The sequence below is a fragment of the Oncorhynchus nerka genome, linkage group LG20 (genome assembly GCF_034236695.1).
Source record: "Oncorhynchus nerka isolate Pitt River linkage group LG20, Oner_Uvic_2.0, whole genome shotgun sequence".
In the NCBI taxonomy this organism is placed as follows: Eukaryota; Metazoa; Chordata; class Actinopteri; order Salmoniformes; family Salmonidae; genus Oncorhynchus; species Oncorhynchus nerka.
Window position 1 is genome coordinate 86,911,371 of NC_088415.1, and position 20,269 is coordinate 86,931,639.

Here is a 20,269-nt window from a genome sequence, read left to right on the forward strand (position 1 = left end):
CACCTTTTCATTGTCATCTTTATTACAATAAGTCTGTACAAAACATATTAATTCACTTTTAAAAAATATATATATACAGCAATAATATAAACTCCAATGAAAAAAGGTCTGATGCTGCAGTGACGCAATGTCCTGGGCTGGTGGTTGACTAAAGGTATTACAAGATGCTAGAAGTCATATCTGTGCAAATCATCAGTTACATTCATGGCTTAGTACATCCACCAGTAGAGAACACGCATAAACAAACAATTAGGCCTCAATACAATCCGTATCGCGGAAGGTTCATCGCTGTAGCGCAATTGAATTTTAAAAGGCAATGTTCCCAAAGACTGCATCCACGGTAACCGCTGCATCCACGGTAACCGCTGCATTCACGGTAACCGCTGCATTCACGGTAACCGCTGCATCTACGGTAACCGCTGCATCCACGGTAACCGCTGCATCCGTCGGCTCAACTGGAAAACATTTACATTTCAATCAACTTCCACGATACGGATTGAATCGAGACTATGATTTCAGTGCGTGTTTGAGCTTCACTTGACCAATAGCAACGAAGAACACAGTCTCTTACATGCCGAAAGCACAGCTCTGTCCACCTCTGAGGAAAACACCCCCTCGATGCTAGAAGTGGACTGTTACAGTGCTCAATTGCAGACTGATGCTGAGTCCATCTCTCTTCCCTCCATGGGGGGAGTCTAAACTGTCCTTGCAAGTTCATATGAACTTGCCTGTTTTGCTCTCTTCAGGAATCGCAGCAGAGTCGCGGCAGCAGCGGTCATGAAAACGAAGCACGCTGCAGGTATGATGACCGTCTTTGGATTGACGGATTTATCTGGAGGGATGAGATTTAAAGTTAGCAGACTCCATATCCATTTTTTTCTTACTTTTTTAAATTTGTTTTTTTTTCATACACTGCTCAAAAAAAATAAAGGGAACACTTAAACAACATAATGTAACTCTAAGTCAATCACACTTCTGTGAAATCAAACTGTCCACTTAGGAAGCAACACTGATTGACAATACATTTCACATGCTGTTGTGCAAATGGAATAGACAGCAGGTGGAAATTATAGGCAATTAGCAAGACACCCCCAATAAAGGAGTGGTTCTGCAGGTGGAGACCACAGACCACTTCTCAGTTCCTATGCTTCCTGGCTGATGTTTTGGTCACTTTTGAATGCTGGCGGTGCTTTCACTCTAGTGGTAGCATGAGACGGAGTCTACAACCCACACAAGTGGCTCAGGTAGTGCAGCTCATCCAGGATGGTACATCAATGCAAGCTGTGGCAAGAAGGTTTGCTGTGTCTGTCAGCGTAGTGTCCAGAGCATGGAGGCGCTACCAGGAGACAGGCCAGTACATCAGGAGACGTGGAGGAGGCCGTAGGAGGGCAACAACCCAGCAGCAGGACCGCTACCTCCGCCTTTGTGCAAGGAGGAGCACTGCCAGAGCCCTGCAAAATGACCTCCAGCAGGCCACAAATGTGCATGTGTCTGCTCAAACGGTCAGAAACAGACTCCATGAGGGTGGTATGAGGGCCCGAAGTCCACAGGTGGGGGTTGTGCTTACAGCCCAACACCGTGCAGGACGTTTGGCATTTGCCAGAGAACACCAAGATTGGCAAATTCACCACTGGCGCCCTGTGCTCTTCACAGATGAAAGCAGGTTCACACTGAGCACGTGACAGACGTGACAGTCCTTGTTTAAAGGACATTACATCAAAGTTGGATCAGCCTGTAGTGTGGTGTGGAGTGTGACTCCAAATCCAGACCTCCATGGGTTGATAAATTTGATTTCCATTGATCATTTTTGTGTGATTTTGTTGTCAGCACATTCAACTATGTAAAGAAAAAAGTATTTAATAAGAATATTTCATTCATTCAGATCTAGGATGTGTTATTTTAGTGTTCCCTTTATTTTTTTGAGCAGTGTACTTTACCAAGATAATCCATCCACCTGACAGGTGTGGCATATCAAGAAGCTGATTAAACAGCGTGATCATTACATTTGTCAGACAACACAATGCCACAGATGTCTTTAAGTTTTGAGGGAGTGTGCAATTGGCATGCTAAATGTAGGGATTTCCACCAGCGCTTTAGCCAGAGAATGGAATGTTCATTTCTCTACCATAAGCCTCCTCCAACGCCATTTTAGAAGATTTAGCAGTATGTCCAACTGACCTCACAACCGCAGACCACGTGTATGGCATCATGTGGTGCGAGCGGTTTGCTGATGTCAACGTTGTGAACAGAGTGCCCCATTGTGGCGGTGGGGTTATGGTATGGGCAGGCAGGCATAAGCTACGGACAACGAACACAATTCAATTTTATCGATGGCAATTGGAATGCACAGAGATACCGCGATGAGATCATGAGGTCCATTGTTATGCCCATTTCTTTTTACGGTATCTATGATCAACAGATGCATATCTGTGAAATCCATAGATTAGGGCATAATGAATTTATTTCAATTGACAGATTTTGTTGTATGTTGCGTTTCTATTTTAGGTCCGTGTGTAGGAGCTTGAGATTTGTGGGAATGCCCGAGGCTTGGTGTACACTCAGATGCCTTGTGTGTGTGTATAGCCTAGTGGTTAAGGCGTTAGGACAGTAACGGAAAGGTTGCTAGTTCGAATACCCAAGCCAATAATGTGAAAAATCTATCGATTTGTCCCTTGAGCAAGGCATTTAAATCCTAACTTTCTCCAGGGGCACTGTACTACTATGGCTGACCCTGTAAAACAACACATTTCACTGCACTGTGTATGTGTCAATACAACATGTTTTTTTGTGTGTGTCAATGATGTATATAAACCATTAGTTTGTGTGAGAGACAGAGAGAGAGAGTGTGTGTGCCCGCATGTTTTTTTGTGTGAGTATCTCTCAGTTGTCTCACCCTGGATGCTGACGCTGAGGCTGAAGCTGAGGCTCTGGTGTCCCACTACATTGGTGACATTGAGCAGGTAGAGCCCAGCGTGCTCCGGGCCCAGGTGGACCAGGTGGAAGGTTCCGTCAGAGGAGTGCAGCTCCACCCCATCCCGCAGCCTCACCAGGGTGGTGGAGGGGGTGGGAACGCCCACAGCCCAGCTCCAGATGGTCACGTTCTGTCCCTTCTCAAACTCAGCAGACGGGAACACCTCCACAGACAGGTTTGTGGGCGGCGCTTCGGGGGGGGAGAAAGGTAGCAAATTGAAATGAAGTATTGCCGTTTGTTTCCTATACACACAGCCTCTAGGTTGACGTGAAAATATTTGGCACGTGACGTCGTATGCTATTTGTAAACTGATTATATGGTTGAAAAGACGTCATATCACATTACAACCAGTTAGACCTAGACTTCATGACATCAAGACGTCATGGAAACATTCTGGTTGTTATCTGGTCAGACTGGTGATAACCAGAATATAACTATTTTACTACTAGCACTGACTTTGCTGCTAACTTATTTATTGATGTGCTCACTATGACTGAGAGATGTGGTTGTCTCACCTCACTATGACTGAGTGATGTGGTTGTCCCACCTCACTATGACTGAGTGATGTGGTTGTCCCACCTCACTATGACTGAGAGATGTGGTTGTCCCACCTCACTATAACTGATATGTGGTTGTCCCACCTCACTATGACTGACTGATATGTGGTTGTCCCACCTCACTATGACTGAGTGATGTGGTTGTCCCACCTCACTATGACTGAGATGTGGTTGTCCCACCTCACTACGACTGAGATGTGGTTGTCCCACCTCACTACGACTGAGATGTGGTTGTCCCACCTCACTATGACTGAGAGATGTGGTTGTCCCACCTCACTATGACTGAGATGTGGTTGTCCCACCTCACTACGACTGAGATGTGGTTGTCCCACCTCACTATGACTGAGAGATGTGGTTGTCCCACCTCACTATGACTGAGAGATGTGGTTGTCCCACCTCACCATGACTGAGAGATGTGGTTGTCCCACCTCACTATGACTGAGAGATGTGGTTGTCCCACCTCACTATGACTGAGAGATGTGGTTGTCCCACCTCACTATGACTGAGAGATGTGGTTGTCCCACCTCACCATGACTGAGAGATGTGGTTGTCCCACCTCACTATGACTGAGAGATGTGGTTGTCTCACCTCACTATGACTGAGAGATGTGGTTGTCCCACCTCACTATGACTGAGAGATGTGGTTGTCCCACCTCACCATGACTGAGAGATGTGGTTGTCTCACCTCACTATGACTGAGAGATGTGATTGTCCCACCTAGCTATGACTGAGATATGTGGTTGTCCCACCTCACTATGACTGAGATATGTGGTTGTCTCACCTCACTATGACTGAGAGATGTGGTTGTCCCACCTCACTATGACTGAGAGATGTGGTTGTCTCACCTCACTATGACTGAGATATGTGGTTGTCCCACCTCACTATGACTGATATGTGGTTGTCCCACCTCACTATGACTGAGAGATGTGGTTGTCCCACCTCACTATGACTGAGAGATGTGGTTGTCTCACCTAGCTATGACTGAGAGATGTGGTTGTCCCACCTCACTATGACTGAGAGATGTGGTTGTCTCATCTCACTATGACTGAGAGATGTGGTTTTCTCACCTCACTATGACTGAGAGATGTGGTTGTCCCACCTCACTATGACTGAGAGATGTGGTTGTCCCACCTCACTATGACTGATATGTGGTTGTCCCACCTCACTATGACTGATATGTGGTTGTCCCACCTCACTATGACTGAGAGATGTGGTTGTCCCACCTCACTATGACTGAGAGATGTGGTTGTCTCACCTCACTATGACTGAGAGATGTGGTTGTCCCACCTCACTATGACTGAGAGATGTGGTTGTCTCACCTCACTATGACTGAGAGATGTGGTTGTCCCACCTCACTATGACTGAGAGATGTGGTTGTCTCATCTCACTATGACTGAGAGATGTGGTTTTCTCACCTCACTATGACTGATATGTGGTTGTCCCACCTCACTATGACAGATGAATGCACTAACTCTAAGTCACTCTGGATAAGTGTCTGCTAAATTAAATTGATTAAGACATATCTTCACTTTGCAGCTAAAAAGAGGAAAACATCATTTTACAACCAGTTAAAACCTTTTACATATTTATTTTTACTTTAGTTCATTTAGTAAATACTTTAACTCTAGTTCTTGAACTGCATTGTTGGTTGAGGGCTTGTAAGTAAGCATTTCACAGTAAGGTATCATGTGACAAATAAAGGTTGATGTGTTTCAATGACATTACAACCAGTTTTTCCCACTAGGAATGCCTTGTGTACTTACATGAGCAATGGTAAACTTATTGAAGCAACTGTCGCTGGTGCCAAAGTTGGCACAATATTAAGCACGCTTTTTTGTCCTTATGAATTATAATCTTACTTGGTTATTCTGTGTCTTACAGTCAGTATTTGTCAACTGGAAATGGGATCGTAATGGGATATACCTTTTATAACTACAAACCACAAGCTGATATAGTTTGCTTTTATTTGACTCACCTTGAACATTAACAGTCATGTGAGCTGTAAGGTTTCCTACGACGTTGTGGGCCACGCATTCATACTCTCCACCGTGGGACCATGACGCTTCTTCCACCAATAGGGTCGCACCCTCTCCTGCCACGACTGAGCGGCCATCTTGGTCCAGTTTTCTCCACAACACAGTAGGTTCAGGGTTCCCCTCAGCACGACACGTCAGTGTAAAACCGTCTCCGATTTTCACCTGAGTGTTCTCTGAGATAGTGATATTTCTGGGGGAATCTACATTGGGGAAAATAATGGTTGTTAGATAGATACACATTATGGAAGTTAAGTTGCAAATTGTTTACATCAAATATTGGCTTGTTTGCTGTATAGTTCATATACCTATGACATAATATGAAACAAACCTTTAGTTTTAGGCAAACAATGTGCTCCTTTTTGTCCAATGAGGTCATTTCTGGACAATATTTCTGTCCATTTATGGGACCCCTTTTATCTCGAATGCCCCAGAGGCAAAAGTTATGTATAGCCTCATTAACTTGTACCCAAATTGTATTTGAAACATTGTCTAATGAGAATGATTGAACAACTCTTGACAGAAATGTACTTACATTGAACTGTCATTGATGCGACAGTCGCTGTGGTTCTCTGGGTCTCTGTATAAAGCTCATCGAAGACTGTGATGTTAATGGAAGATGTCTGTTTCCCATAGGGATTGGTAGCCTGACATTCGTACAGTCCCGAGTCTCTAGCTGTCAGCGATTGGACAGTGATGGAGGTGTGGCCCTGGTTGGACTGTAGCTCCGCCCCCTGACTGCCGGACAACTGACGTAACGCCACACGCCCCTGCGGCCCACTCTCTGATTGGCAGGTAATGGTCACATGCCCCTGCGGCCCACTCTCTGATTGGCAGGTAATGGTCACACTGTCCCCCGCTTTCAGCTCACCAGATGGGCTCAGATAAAGAACAGGCTTCTCTGGAGGACCTGCCAGGGGAAATGAGTAACATAATCATATATCAATTAGGTTATATAAATAGAAAAATGTCAACATAAAAGGGGAATAATAATGATGGTAAACTATGTTAATAAGGTATTTCACAAAGTAAAATTAACTACATGGTTCCAACGTTGACACAATATTAAGCACGCTTTTTTGTCCTTATGAATTATAATCTTACTTGGTTATTCTGTGTCTTACAGTCAGTATTTGTCAACTGGAAATGGGATCGTAATGGGATATACCTTTTATAACTACAAACCACAAGCTGATATAGTTTGCTTTTATTTGACTCACCCTGAACATTAACAGTCATGTGAGCTGTAAGGTTTCCTACGACGTTGTGGGCCACGCATTCATACTCTCCACCGTGGGACCATGACGCTTCTTCCACCAATAGGGTCGCACCCTCTCCTGCCACGACTGAGCGGCCATCTTGGTCCAGTTTTCTCCACAACACAGTAGGTTCAGGGTTCCCCTCAGCACGACACGTCAGTGTAAAACCGTCTCCGATTTTCACCTGAGTGTTCTCTGAGATAATGATATTTCTGGGGGAATCTACATTGGGAAAAATAATGGTTGTTAGATACACATTATGATTAGTTACTAATTGCTCATGTCAAATGATGGCTGTATGGTTGATATACCTATGACATAATATTAAACAAACCCTTAGTTTTATGTAAAGAATGTATTATTTTGCTCATGGGTATGCTCCTTTCTGTCCAATGAGGTCATTTCTGGAGAATATTTCTGTCCGTTCTGGGAACGGCAGGTAGCCTAGTGGTTAGAGCATTGGGCCAGAAACCAAAAGGTTACTAGATCAAATCCCTGAGCTGACAAGGTAAAAATCTGTCATTCTGCCCCTGAACAAGGCAGTTAACCCACTGTTCCTAGGCCGTCATTGTAAATAAGAATTTGTTCTTAACTGTCTTGCCTGGTTAAATAAAAATACAATATTAGGGGACCCCTTTAGTCTCAAGAGCACCCCAGAGGCAAACATTCTGTATAGCTTCTTTAACTTGTACCCCAAACTGTATTTTGAAACATTGTCCGATGAGAATGATTGAACAACTCTTGACAGAAATGTATTTACATTGAATGGTCATTGATGCGACAGTCTCTCTGGTTCTCTTGTCAATCCCAATGTCCAGCGTGGCTCTGCAGGTAACATTCTGTCCATTGTTCTGGGCTGTCGGTCTGTATTTCAACACTGAGGTGACAGTCTGGACTTCCAGATGTTCATCTTGTTTGAGGAGAACTTCATCTCCCAGTAGCCACTCAATGATTAGACGTTTAGCTGGGTACACATCTGGAACTGTACAGGTGAGGTTACTCTCCTGACCCTCAGTCAAAAGGTCACTTCTTGATATGGTGGGATCCTTTGGTAAGGCTGTCAATGACAAATCAATTAATGGTTCATCAAAACACATTGTCTTCTGGAATGCTACGACCCAATGTGTTTTGTAGCAATAATTTGCAATAAGACCTACAGATAGTAGCCAATGAGAAGATCTATACAGCTACAGACAAACTAACTTGTGTTCAAGTTGCATTTTAACCCACTACTGTAGCAATTCATTTAGCTATTTATTTATCAATTCATTCATACATGTTTTATTCAAATGATCAAGTCCATCATGATCTGTCATGCCTATTTCATATAGGTATCAGTAGCGTTGCATGGGTAAAGAGACAATAAGAAGACACCGTGGAAGAATAAATTCAACCACACCTTTGTTTTATCACAAAACCGGAGAGCAACCTCTGTCTGGTGAAGCAAGTCAATGTTTCTGACATTTTTGGACCACTAAACAACTATTGATTTAGAATTTGATAGGTGAGAATTGTCTGTTAATTGAATGAGTATAATATTCCGCCCTGAAACATATAATTGAATGGAATTGATTAGAATGTATGAAATCATAATCAATAAATGTGTAGTCCTAGTCAGAATTAGGGTAAAACAATATGCCTTTATGGTATTTTAAACACAGACTGTCTGAGCTTGGTGCCGACCTGACTAGAGATTAGGGAGAGAACGGGGAGTATGTCACAAGGACAAAGTCACTATCTCTGTCGGCTGGGAAGTGAGACAGACAGTGGGTGCGATGCAGGACATGTGTGTGCGTATGTTTGTGTGGGCGTGAGAAGTCAGTATAAAATGAATTGATTTGTATTCTTGAATTCAGAAAGTTCCGTGAATAAACCTTTTTGACCATTTAGCTGGGCCTCCGTCTGTTTCATTCGACAAGGATCTTACAAATTCTGGTTTGTAGAAAGAGTAATATAATTAATTTTTATTTTTTTACGCTTCCAGGACCATTCACAGTTTAGCTCAACGCTTATTGGCAAATGTTTTATTCTTTTCATTTTCGAAGGAGTCCAAAATGCTCTCTGGCTTCCCTTTCATCCAATACTACGGGAGGCAACAATGTCATACTCTTTATGACCAGACAGCATCAGATAGATGGCCTATACACGTAGAGAGACGGAGTACCGCGAAAGCTAGCTCGGATGCTTCCAGATACAGATACATTCAGCCCCTTGCGAATTTAAGGACAATTATTAAAACACAAAGAGACCAAAGATATATTTGTCGATGAATCCTGGCTTCCCTTGGCCCCCATGAATACACGCCACTTATAGTCTACATACAGTAGGGTGGATGCCTATAGATATACAGTAGCCCTGCTTAAAACACTTTAGATTCATTGGAATGTGTCTACATACAGTAGGGTGGATGCCTGTCGATATACAGTAGCCATGCTTAAAACACTTTAGATTCATTGGAATGTGTCTACATACAGTAGGGTGGATGCCTATCGATATACAGTAGCCATGCTTAAAACACTTTGGATTCATTGGAATGGTGTTTTATTTGGGAGGAACCCGAGAGTGTGTATATTAGTGGATTCATTTAATATTATAAACTTCAAAGCAATTGCGCATGATCTGAAGACGTTATAAGCTACTGCTAATGAAGCCGTTCTACTATAAAAGCCTACAATAAACAAAAAGCTACTGTTCATGAAGACGTTTTACTGTAAAAGCCTACAATAAACAAAAAGCTACTGTTCATGAAGACGTTCTACTATAAAAGCCTACAATAAACAAAAAGCTACAATAAACAAAAAGCTACTGTTCATGAAGACGTTCTACTATAAAAGCCTACAATAAACAAAAAGCTACTGTTCATGAAGACGTTCTACTATAAAAGCCTACAATAAACAAAAAGCTACTGTTCATGAAGACGTTCTACTATAAAAGCCTACCATAAACAAAAAGCTACTGTTCATGAAGACGTTCTACTATAAAAGCCTACAATAAACAAAGACGCACAAAACTTACCGTAGACGTTCACCTTAGTAGACGTTTGCGTGTTTTGTGTATCTTCTCCTTTGGTTCTGCATGTGCCCTTACAGACGACCGTGTTGACGTGATGAATTTCCAACGGGTTAAATATTTGCAGGGACACTGTCCCGTTGGTCTCCGTTTTACCGTAGAGTGACCGGTCAATCAATGAAGACCAGGTGAACGTGACGGCTTCGGCGCAACCACTGGCTTTGCACGTCAGGACCAAACTGTCGCCGACTCGAGCCATGGGATGCTTCGGTGTGAGGTTTAGGACAAATTTCGACGCTTTAAACGAGATAATAATTTGTCCAAATTAAACATATTTGACCTTATATAAAACTTAAAACTGCAGCATTTTAGGAAAAATTTTAAGTTCTTACCTGCAGTAGGCAGCAATACTATCCAAAGCGCGAACGTAGTCATGATCTGTTTTGAGAAATTACAGCTAAATTAGTTCTTCTCTTGAAGAAATCTTGAGAGACAGCCTTCTGTCCTTGGCCCATGTTGATATTTATACATGTCATTTTATTGGGGGGGTTCCCGTTGCAGACTCCCCTTGGAAGTTTTGTAGCCCATTATTCCATGCGCCCTTGTCTCATAGGCTAGGGCTGCAGTCCAGAACCCTTGCCCTAGCCACTTTCCCTCCGAAAATCCCCATCGAAATCGGATGCAGTTTGATTGGCATCTTAAGTGGTCAAATTGACTAACTTTGTCCTCTCGGCGAGTGATCAACTTTGGTCACTTGCGGGGTTGATATGACCTACAATCCAATGCAAACTGTAGTCATATGTCAAACTGGTGGCATTTTAATTTTAAAAAGGCTGCATTTTCAGCATGTCAGAAAAGTATGAAGCTAGCTTGCTTTAAAACATATATATATATATATATATATATATATATATATATATAAAACTAGCTGGGAATTTATACACATTGATTTTTGCATTGGCAATTTGGCTTAGTCTTGTGGTGAGGAGCCTATAAAACGTTGCTAGATTCATTAACATATTTTTTGCAACTATGACATTTATTGGAATAAATTACCAAACTATAAAACTAGCTAGCCAGCTATGGGTAACTGTAGCTAGCTACCTGACAGGAGTGCTAGCTACAGTCAGAAGTTTACATACACTTAGGTTGGAGTCATTACAACTCGTTTTTCAACCACTCCACAAATTTCTTGTTAACAAACCATAGTTTTGGCAAGTGGGTTAGGACATCTACTTTGTGCATGACACAAGTAATTTTTCCAACAATTGTTTACAGACAGATTATTTAATTTATAATTCACTAACACAATTCCAGTGGGTCAGAATTTGACATACACTTAGTTGACTGTGCCTTTATCAACTTGGAAAATTCCAGATAATGATGTCATGGCTTTAGAAGCTTCTGATAGGCTAATTGACATAATTTGAGTCAATTGGAGGTGTACTGTGGATGTATTTCAAAGCCTACCTTCAAACTCAGTGCCTCTTTGATTGACATCATGGGAAAATCAAAAGAAATCAGTGAAGACTGAATCTGAGTCTGGTTCATCCTTTGGAGCAATAACAAATGCCTGAAGGTATCACGTTCATCTGTACAAACAATAGTACGCAAGTATAAACACCATGGGACCACGCAGCCGTCATACTCCTCATGAAGGAGACACGTTCTGTCTCCTAGAGATGAATGTACTTTTGTGTGAAAAGTGCAAATCAAACCCAGAACAACAGCAAAGGACCTTGTGAAGATGCTGGAGGAAACAGGTACAAAAGTATCTATATCCACAGTAAAACGAGTCCTATATCGACATAACCTGAAAGGCAGCTCAGCAAGGAAGAAGCCACTGCTCCATAACCTCCATAAAAAAGCCAGACTACGGTTTGCAACTGCACATGGGGTCAAAGATCATACTTTTTTGAGAAATGTCCTCTGGTCTGATGAAACAAAAAAATAACTCTTTAGCCATAATGACCATCGTTGTGTTTGGAGAAAAAAGGGGGAGGCTTGCATCCCGAAGAACATCATCCCTACCGTGAAGCACGGGAGTGGCAGCATCATGTTGTGGGGGTGCTTTGCTGCAGGAGGGACTGGTGCACTTCACGAAATAGATGGCATCATGAGGTAGAAAAATTATGTGGATATATTGAAGCAACACCACAAGACATCAGTCAGGAAGTTAAAGCTTGGTCGCAAATGGGTCTTCCAAATGGACAATGACCCCAAGCATACTTCCAAAGTTGTGGCAAAATGGCTTAAGGACAACAAAGTCAAGGTATTGGAGTGTCCATCACAAAGCCCCGACCTCAAGCCCATAGAAAATTTGTGGGCAGAACTGAAAAAGCATGTGTGAGCAAGGAGTTCTACAAACCTGACTCAGTTACACTAGCTCTGTAAGGAGGAATGGGCCAAAATTCACCCAACCAACTTGGAAGCTTGTGGAAGGCTACCCGAAACATTTGACCCATGTTAAACAATTTAAAGGCAATACTACCAAATACTAATTGAGTGTATGTAAACTTCTGACCCACTGGGAATTTGATGAAAGAAATAAAAGCTAAAATAAATAATTTTCTCTATTATTCTAACATTTCACATTCTTAAAATAAAGTGGTGATCCTAATTGACCTAAGACAGTGAATTTTTACTAGGATAAAATGTCAGGAATTGTGAAAAACTGAGTTTAAATGTATTTGGCTAAGGTGAATGTAAACTTCCGACCACAGATACGTTAGCTTACTAGGTAACGTTACATTAACAGCTTTAGGTTGGTTGATAGGTCAGGGCGTGACAGCGGCCTTTTCCCATAATGTAAGGGCACTCCGGTTGTATTTTCTCCTTTTAATTTGAATCATCTTCATTTAGATTTTTAAAGTTAACCATATTACAACGATTTTGAGATACAAAGACACTATTATAATATATATTTTTTGTAGAATAGTTTTTTGTTTGTTCAGGATTTTGGAAATTCTCCCACGACCCCATTTTCATATGGGACTCGTCCTTTAGTTTTGGAACCACATATCATCTTTATATTAGTTAATGAACTGATGTCAAGTCATCTAGGGATGAAGATAAGCTCGGGGGGGTCACAGAGTCACCTATCAGGAAGACTGGTCGTTTGAGGTCCTATGGATAGGTTCTCTCTCTCTCTATCTATCATCATCGACGACGACAGCCGGGTCACACTCCACATGCCAGTCCTATCTTGCTACTATACAGCAGTGTTATTGGCCCCAGGAAGGTTATAATTTCATTGAAATGTATTATCCTGTACGGCTACTGTTTAGATAGAGGGCTCATCTACATGCCAAGGTTTTAATGTCTTGGTAGCTGCCTTGTACAACACATATACAGAGGGAGAGTGTGGGAGAAGTATTATTTCAATGTAAAAGGCTATGATTTTAAGGTTACAGGCTACTAGTAAAACATGTGTTTGTACCATATTCCCCCACCCTCTGCCCTACATTTGCAACTTTCACTTTCGTTCTGGCACATTTGGGGTTTTCCCATGTTTATGCGTTGCATTGTCTAATTTGGAGACAAGCTCCAGTTCTTTCAAGTAAACTCTATGAATTCCCTGCAGAAAGTAAAAATGACTGGTTTGGGGAGTGGGATTTTCCACATAGGGCGGGAAATAGAAATTTCACATAATGATTTCCTGTGGCAGGGATCATTTAAGGATACATTCCAGTGTGTTATAGAACATCTCACTAGACGAGTAGGGTCCACCTGCAGACCGCGGTTACTATCACATGCTGCCGTTACTATCACCATTTAAAACATTTTTAAAATTTATTTATCCGTTATTTTACCAGGTAAATTAACTGAGAACACGTTCTCATTTGCAGCAACAACCTGGAGAATAGTTATAGGGGAGAGGAGAGGCATGAATGAGCCAATTGTAAACTGGGGATTATTAGGTGACCGTGATGGTTCGAGGGCCAGATTGGGAATTTAGCCAGGACACCGGGGTTAACACCACTACTGCCGTTACTATAACATGCTGCCGTTACTATCACATGCTGCCGTTACTATCACATGCTGCCGTTACTATCACATGCTTCCGTTACTATCACATGCTGCCGTTACTATCACATGTTGTGGTTACTATCACATGCTGCCGTTACTATCACATGCTGCCGTTACTATCACATGCTGCCGTTACTACTACATGCTGCCGTTACTACTACATGCTGCCGTTACTACTACCTGCTGTGGTTACTATCACATGCTGTGGTTACTACTACCTACTGTGGATACTACCTGCTGTGGTTACTACTACCTGCTGTGGTTACTACTACCTGCTGTGGTTACTACTACCTGCTGTGGTTACTACTACCTGCTGTGGATACTACTACCTGCTGTGGATACTACCTGCTGTGGTTACTACTACCTGCTGTGGTTACTACTACCTGCTGTGGTTACTACTACCTGCTGTGGTTACTACTACCTGCTGTGGATACTACTACATGCTGTGGTTACTACTACCTGCTGTGGTTACTACTACCTGCTGTGGTTACTACTACCTGCTGTGGTTACTACTACCTGATGTGGTTACTACTACCTGCTGTGGTTACTACTACCTGCTGTGGTTACTACTACATGCTGTGGTTACTACTACCTGCTGTGGTTACTACTACATGCTGTGGTTACTACTACCTGCTGTGGATACTACCTGCTGTGGTTACTACTACCTGCTGTGGTTACTACTACCTGCTGTGGTTACTACTACCTGCTGTGGTTACTACTACCTGCTGTGGTTACTACTACCTGCTGTGGTTACTACTACATGCTGTGGTTACTACTACCTGCTGTGGTTACTACATGCTGTGGTTACTACTACCTGCTGTGGTTACTACTACCTGCTGTGGTTACTACTACATGCTGTGGTTACTACTACCTGCTGTGGTTACTACTACCTGCTGTGGTTACTACTACCTGCTGTGGATACTACCTGCTGTGGTTACTACTACCTGCTGTGGTTACTACTACCTGCTGTGGTTACTACTACCTGCTGTGGTTACTACCTGCTGTGGTTACTACTACCTGCTGTGGTTACTACTACCTGCTGTGGTTACTACTACCTGCTGTGGTTACTACTACCTGCTGTGGTTACTACTACCTTCTGTGGTTACTACATGCTGTGGTTACTACTACCTGCTGTGGTTACTACTACCTGCTGTGGTTACTACTACCTGCTGTGGTTACTACTACCTGCTGTGGTTACTACTACCTGCTGTGGTTACTACTACATGCTGTGGTTACTACTACCTGCTGTGGTTACTACTACCTGCTGTGGTTACTACTACATGCTGTGGTTACTACTACCTGCTGTGGTTACTACTACATGCTGTGGTTACTACTACCTGCTGTGGTTACTACTACATGCTGTGGTTACTACTACCTGCTGTGGTTACTACTACCTGCTGTGGTTACTACTACCTGCTGTGGTTACTACTACCTGCTGTGGATACTACCTGCTGTGGTTACTACTACCTGCTGTGGTTACTACTACCTGCTGTGGTTACTACTACCTGCTGTGGTTACTACTACCTGCTGTGGATACTACTACATGCTGTGGTTACTACTACCTGCTGTGGTTACTACTACCTGCTGTGGTTACTACTACCTGCTGTGGTTACTACTACCTGATGTGGTTACTACTACCTGCTGTGGTTACTACTACCTGCTGTGGTTACTACTACATGCTGTGGTTACTACTACCTGCTGTGGTTACTACTACATGCTGTGGTTACTACTACCTGCTGTGGATACTACCTGCTGTGGTTACTACTACCTGCTGTGGTTACTACTACCTGCTGTGGTTACTACTACCTGCTGTGGTTACTACTACATGCTGTGGTTACTACTACCTGCTGTGGTTACTACTACCTGCTGTGGTTACTACTACCTGCTGTGGCTACTACATGCTGTGGTTACTACTACATGCTGTGGTTACTACTACCTGCTGTGGTTACTACTACATGCTGTGGTTACTACTACCTGCTGTGGTTACTACTACCTGCTGTGGTTACTACTACCTGCTGTGGTTACTACTACCTGCTGTGGTTACTACTACATGCTGTGGTTACTACTACCTGCTGTGGTTACTACTACATGCTGTGGTTACTACTACCTGCTGTGGTTACTACTACATGCTGTGGTTACTACTACATGCTGTGGTTACTACTACCTGCTGTGGTTACTACTACATGCTGTGGTTACTACTACCTGCTGTGGTTACTACTACATGCTGTGGTTACTACTACCTGCTGTGGTTACTACTACATGCTGTGGTTACTACTACCTGCTGTGGTTACTCCAATATGTGGTAACGTTAACAGAACTGTGGGAAAGCAGTGCTCGGCAGGCAGGGAGCGAAGACTGTGTACCGGTGTCCACTACAAGTGGTCCTTGGGTCAGCTCTTTCTTCACCCTCACCAGCATGCAATTGATTATAACCCATCCGCCACCACCCGACTATATGTGATAAAGTGAAAATCTAAGGCACCCAACCCTAACCCGCAAATATAGAAAATGTGCTATTGGCAACAGTCAAATAATGCAGAAGGATATTTTGACAGCGGCTAAAGGATCATTTTAAAACCTGATTTAGATAGGTTTCTGCTTATAATTTCCAACATTTTCGTAGGGACAACAAAAAATTAGAAAGATTTTCTGCCAAATTTCCAAATGACATCAGTTTGACCGGTTGTAAGGAAAAAGAAAACTGTGACAAGGACCCAAAGGGTTTCTGATAAGATTGCAGTTTGGCTTTGATGAATATTTTATGTGGTTAAAATACTATCAGCTTTTATGATGATTGATTTGATTTTATTAGGATCTCTTTTAGTTCCCATTTGGACTAATCTTCCAAGAGTCCTTAAACATTCAAATACAATTTATAATACAAACACACTTTCACATATAACACACTATTACAAACATACATAATACACTAGCATAATGACCCAATAATTACTCAATCTAAAAGAATATTGATTCTTCATCTACTATAGTCCCACAACATTTCTATATACTATATTTAAATTGTTTTTAAATAATGTTTAAACTTATATATTGAAAGGTTTCTAGTTTGCTCAGTTAATTTATTCCATTTCTTTATTGCTCTAAATCGAAATGTTATTTTGCCCATTTCTTTTTTCTGTCTGGATAACTCATAGATGGTGGACAATCTATTCCTAGTATTGACTGAATGTCTGTCTCTTACCAACTGAATACCATTGTGAATAGAACTTGGCCGTTTTAAATTACGTATATTATGAAATAAAAGAAGCATGTTTTTTTCAATTATCTTGTCGATTGATGACCAACCAAGAACATTGCGCATGACTGCAACAGAAGAACCATATCTCCGCCTTAAAACAATCCTTGCTGCTTTATTCTGTGCATTCTGCAGCCTCCTAACTTCACTAGATGATGCATTTCCCCAGACCACCGAACAATAGTTCACTTGACTCTCAACCAATGCCTGTGTTATTTGCTGAAGGATTTTCCCTGGTAAATATTTAGCTATCCTTCTGATTATGCATGCTGTTTTTTTTTTTACATAGATTAGTTATTTGAGACGACCATGATAAGCAGTTGTCTAGCTGCACTCCCAGTAGTTTGGTTTCTGCCACTTCTTCAATTTGTACTCCTCCCATACTTAATTGTATCCCATGCTGTTTTGGCCTTTTCCTAGTTGAACAGACCAACATAACTTTGGTTTTCTTGGTGTTTAAAGCAAGTTTGTTTTGGCAAACCCATTTCCTGATAATCTCCAAATCTCCTTGCAAAGCTTGCTGTACCTGTTGAACCGATTGTCTTGCTGCATAAATTGTAGTATCATCTGCAAATATAGTAGCTTGAGTTTCAACCAAGGCATAGGGAAGGTCGTTGGTGTATATTAAGTAGAGAAGTGACCCAAGGCAGCTGCCCTGCGATATTCCACGGTTTAACACATGAGGGGAAGGAAATGAACCATTGATATAGGTGGACTGTTTCCTGTCAGTTAGATATGACTGTACCCAATTCAATGCTACCTCCTTAAAACCATAATGCATTCATTTTGTCAAAATTATTTCATGATCGACTAAATCAAATGCTGCACTGAAATCTAAAAAATAGTACACCTACAAACCTGCCATTATCCATAGCATTGAGCCACTGGTCAGTCATATCAACCAATGCAGTGGTAGTGGAATGGTTTTTGCGATAAGCATGCCGATTGGCTGTAATCAGATAATTCTTTTCCATATACTCCCACATTTGTCTACTCACAATACCCTCCAATATCTTGCTGAGTGTAGGGAGTAGATTAATTGGTCGACTATTGGCAGGAGTAATATGGGTTCTTTGCAGTCTTTCGGAATAGGACACAGTTTCGCATGCTTCCATACATTTGCAAACAACCCCTTTTCCAGTGACCAATTAAATATGTATCACAGGGGAACTGCAATCTGGGGAGCAGCACAGCGAAGCAAAAAATTGTCCATAAGACCATAACCTGTAGATTTACCATCAGGTAATGACTTCAATAGGTTTAACACCTCGAGTGACACCGTTTGTAGACTAAAAGAGCAGATCTTATTGCTCATAATATGATCATCAATCCATTGGACAATAGCTTGTTTGGAAGAATTTATGTCACATTGTTGCTTAGTAATTTAATTTTCTGTGTAAAAAAATCTGCAAAATGATTGGCGACATCAACTGGTTGTGTTATTATTCTCCCGTCAACCTCCACACTAGATGGGCATGATGAGATAGATGTACCAAGCCAACCTCCACACTAGATGGGCATGATGAGATAGATGTACCAAGTAAGCCCTTAACTGTGTTCCATACCTTTTTAGAATCATTTTTACAATCAATAAAAGATGTTGTAAAATAACTTTTTTTCCCTTCGATTCAATTTAACTGCATAATTACGTAATGTTCTATAATTCTGTTCATCAATTTCTCATTTTGACTTGGCTGTGAAGACTTTTGCCGTATTTCTTTGAGAAAAAGCCTCACCCAGTTCATCATCAATCCATGGAGATGGACAGGCACCAACTGTTCTCTTTCTTATTGGGGCATGATGGTCCATTACCTCAGTGAGCAAATCAATAAAACATTCTGTAGCGTGATTTAAATCATCCTCTGGATAAATCAGCTCCCAGGGTACAGCAGCCAAATCATTTAGAAATAGCTCATGATTAAATGTTTTAACATTTCTTTTGACCACAATCCTAGGGGGTTTCTTTGGAACCTTGGTGTTCGTGGTTATGGTCACAATATTATTGTCTGTCCAGCCCACTGGCATTGATCTGGCTTTTAAGCATTGCAATGGTATATTACAGAAAATCAGATCAATGCATGTGTCTGAACGATGACCCAACTTAATTGAAGATCTAGTAGTATCATTAACCATTTGTTTCAAACCAGAGTTCTTAGCATATCTCATCAATTTTGTTCTATTCAAATTATTGTGATCCTTCCAATTTATATTAGATGAAGACAGCATCTAAATAGATTGTATCTGAGCATTGCGTTCTCTCAAGATGCAGAAATAAATCCTGTTTCTTCACTCCTGTTTCCCTACATTGGGTGTATAATTTTACTGCAAGAAATGCTTAATTCTGCAGGACTTATTATTAAGGCTATGTGAGAGGTTATAGATCTACAGTGTCCACGTTTCAGTTTAGTTTCCATACAGCTGCCTTGATATGCCATTTGGAGTCCCATCTTTTGACTGTTGAATTTGTGTAGCGCCTCACAATCGTCACATGACATCGCCGGCACTGCTATCATCCTCTTTTACCATTTCACCAAATCTTTCCCAAACATTACTTTTCTGCCCCCCTTTATTTTCAACTCTCCTTTTGCAGCTTTTATCTTATTGAATTCAACTTCGACAATGTCCTTTTTGCCTCTGTGGATTGATGTTAATGTTATCTGCCAAAAGCATTATTTGGATGTGTAGGCTATTTTGCACTTGTACAGTTAAACCCTACATTTAGGTTTATGTACTAATACCAGATAGACTAAAATATGACACATCGACAGATTATTCGCCTTGTCGGCTTGGGTATGCGAACCAACGTCCTTTTGGTTACTAGCACTGAAGAATTCGCTACTTCCCTAAAGAACTTGTGGATATCACTTTTATGTCTCTGCGTGCACTGGCTTACCGGTCACCCATCCAGGCCCGGCGCCACGAAGGAGCAAAAGGGGGCAATGCCCCCTCAGTTCTGTGTATCCCTATTCTGTCCCACAATCTGCCCCCTCCGTCATGCCAACAGATTTGTTGTGTATGCTTCATTCATGCAACTGCCTTGCATGCAGCATACGAACGTCATACACATTGTACCAGTTGAAAAAAGGGATTGGCCTTCACAGTAGAAGGGCGGGGGTCAATTAAAAAAAAAATAATAATAATATTTATCCGTTATTT

General features: G+C 41.8%; 1 protein-coding gene across 2 annotated transcripts in view; it reads right to left on the minus strand.

Annotated features, from left to right (window-relative positions):
• vcam1a (vascular cell adhesion molecule 1a) overlaps positions 1-20,269 on the minus strand; it is a 22,146-nt gene continuing 1,877 nt past the window's right edge. The window contains exons 1-8 of one of the 2 annotated variants that reach the window (XM_029624236.2): positions 10,221-10,367; positions 9,835-10,125; positions 7,580-7,876; positions 6,781-7,041; positions 6,096-6,470; positions 5,503-5,763; positions 2,894-3,160; positions 1-832 (exon numbers count right to left, since the gene is read on the minus strand). In XM_029624236.2, the coding sequence (XP_029480096.1) occupies positions 696-832; positions 2,894-3,160; positions 5,503-5,763; positions 6,096-6,470; positions 6,781-7,041; positions 7,580-7,876; positions 9,835-10,125; positions 10,221-10,263 (1,932 nt within the window). In that variant the 5' untranslated portion in view covers positions 10,264-10,367 and the 3' untranslated portion in view covers positions 1-695. Of the gene's footprint in view, positions 833-2,893; positions 3,161-5,502; positions 5,764-6,095; positions 6,471-6,780; positions 7,042-7,579; positions 7,877-9,834; positions 10,126-10,220; positions 10,368-20,269 lie in introns of those variants that run through there. The other variant, XM_029624237.2, reaches the window with a different exon arrangement.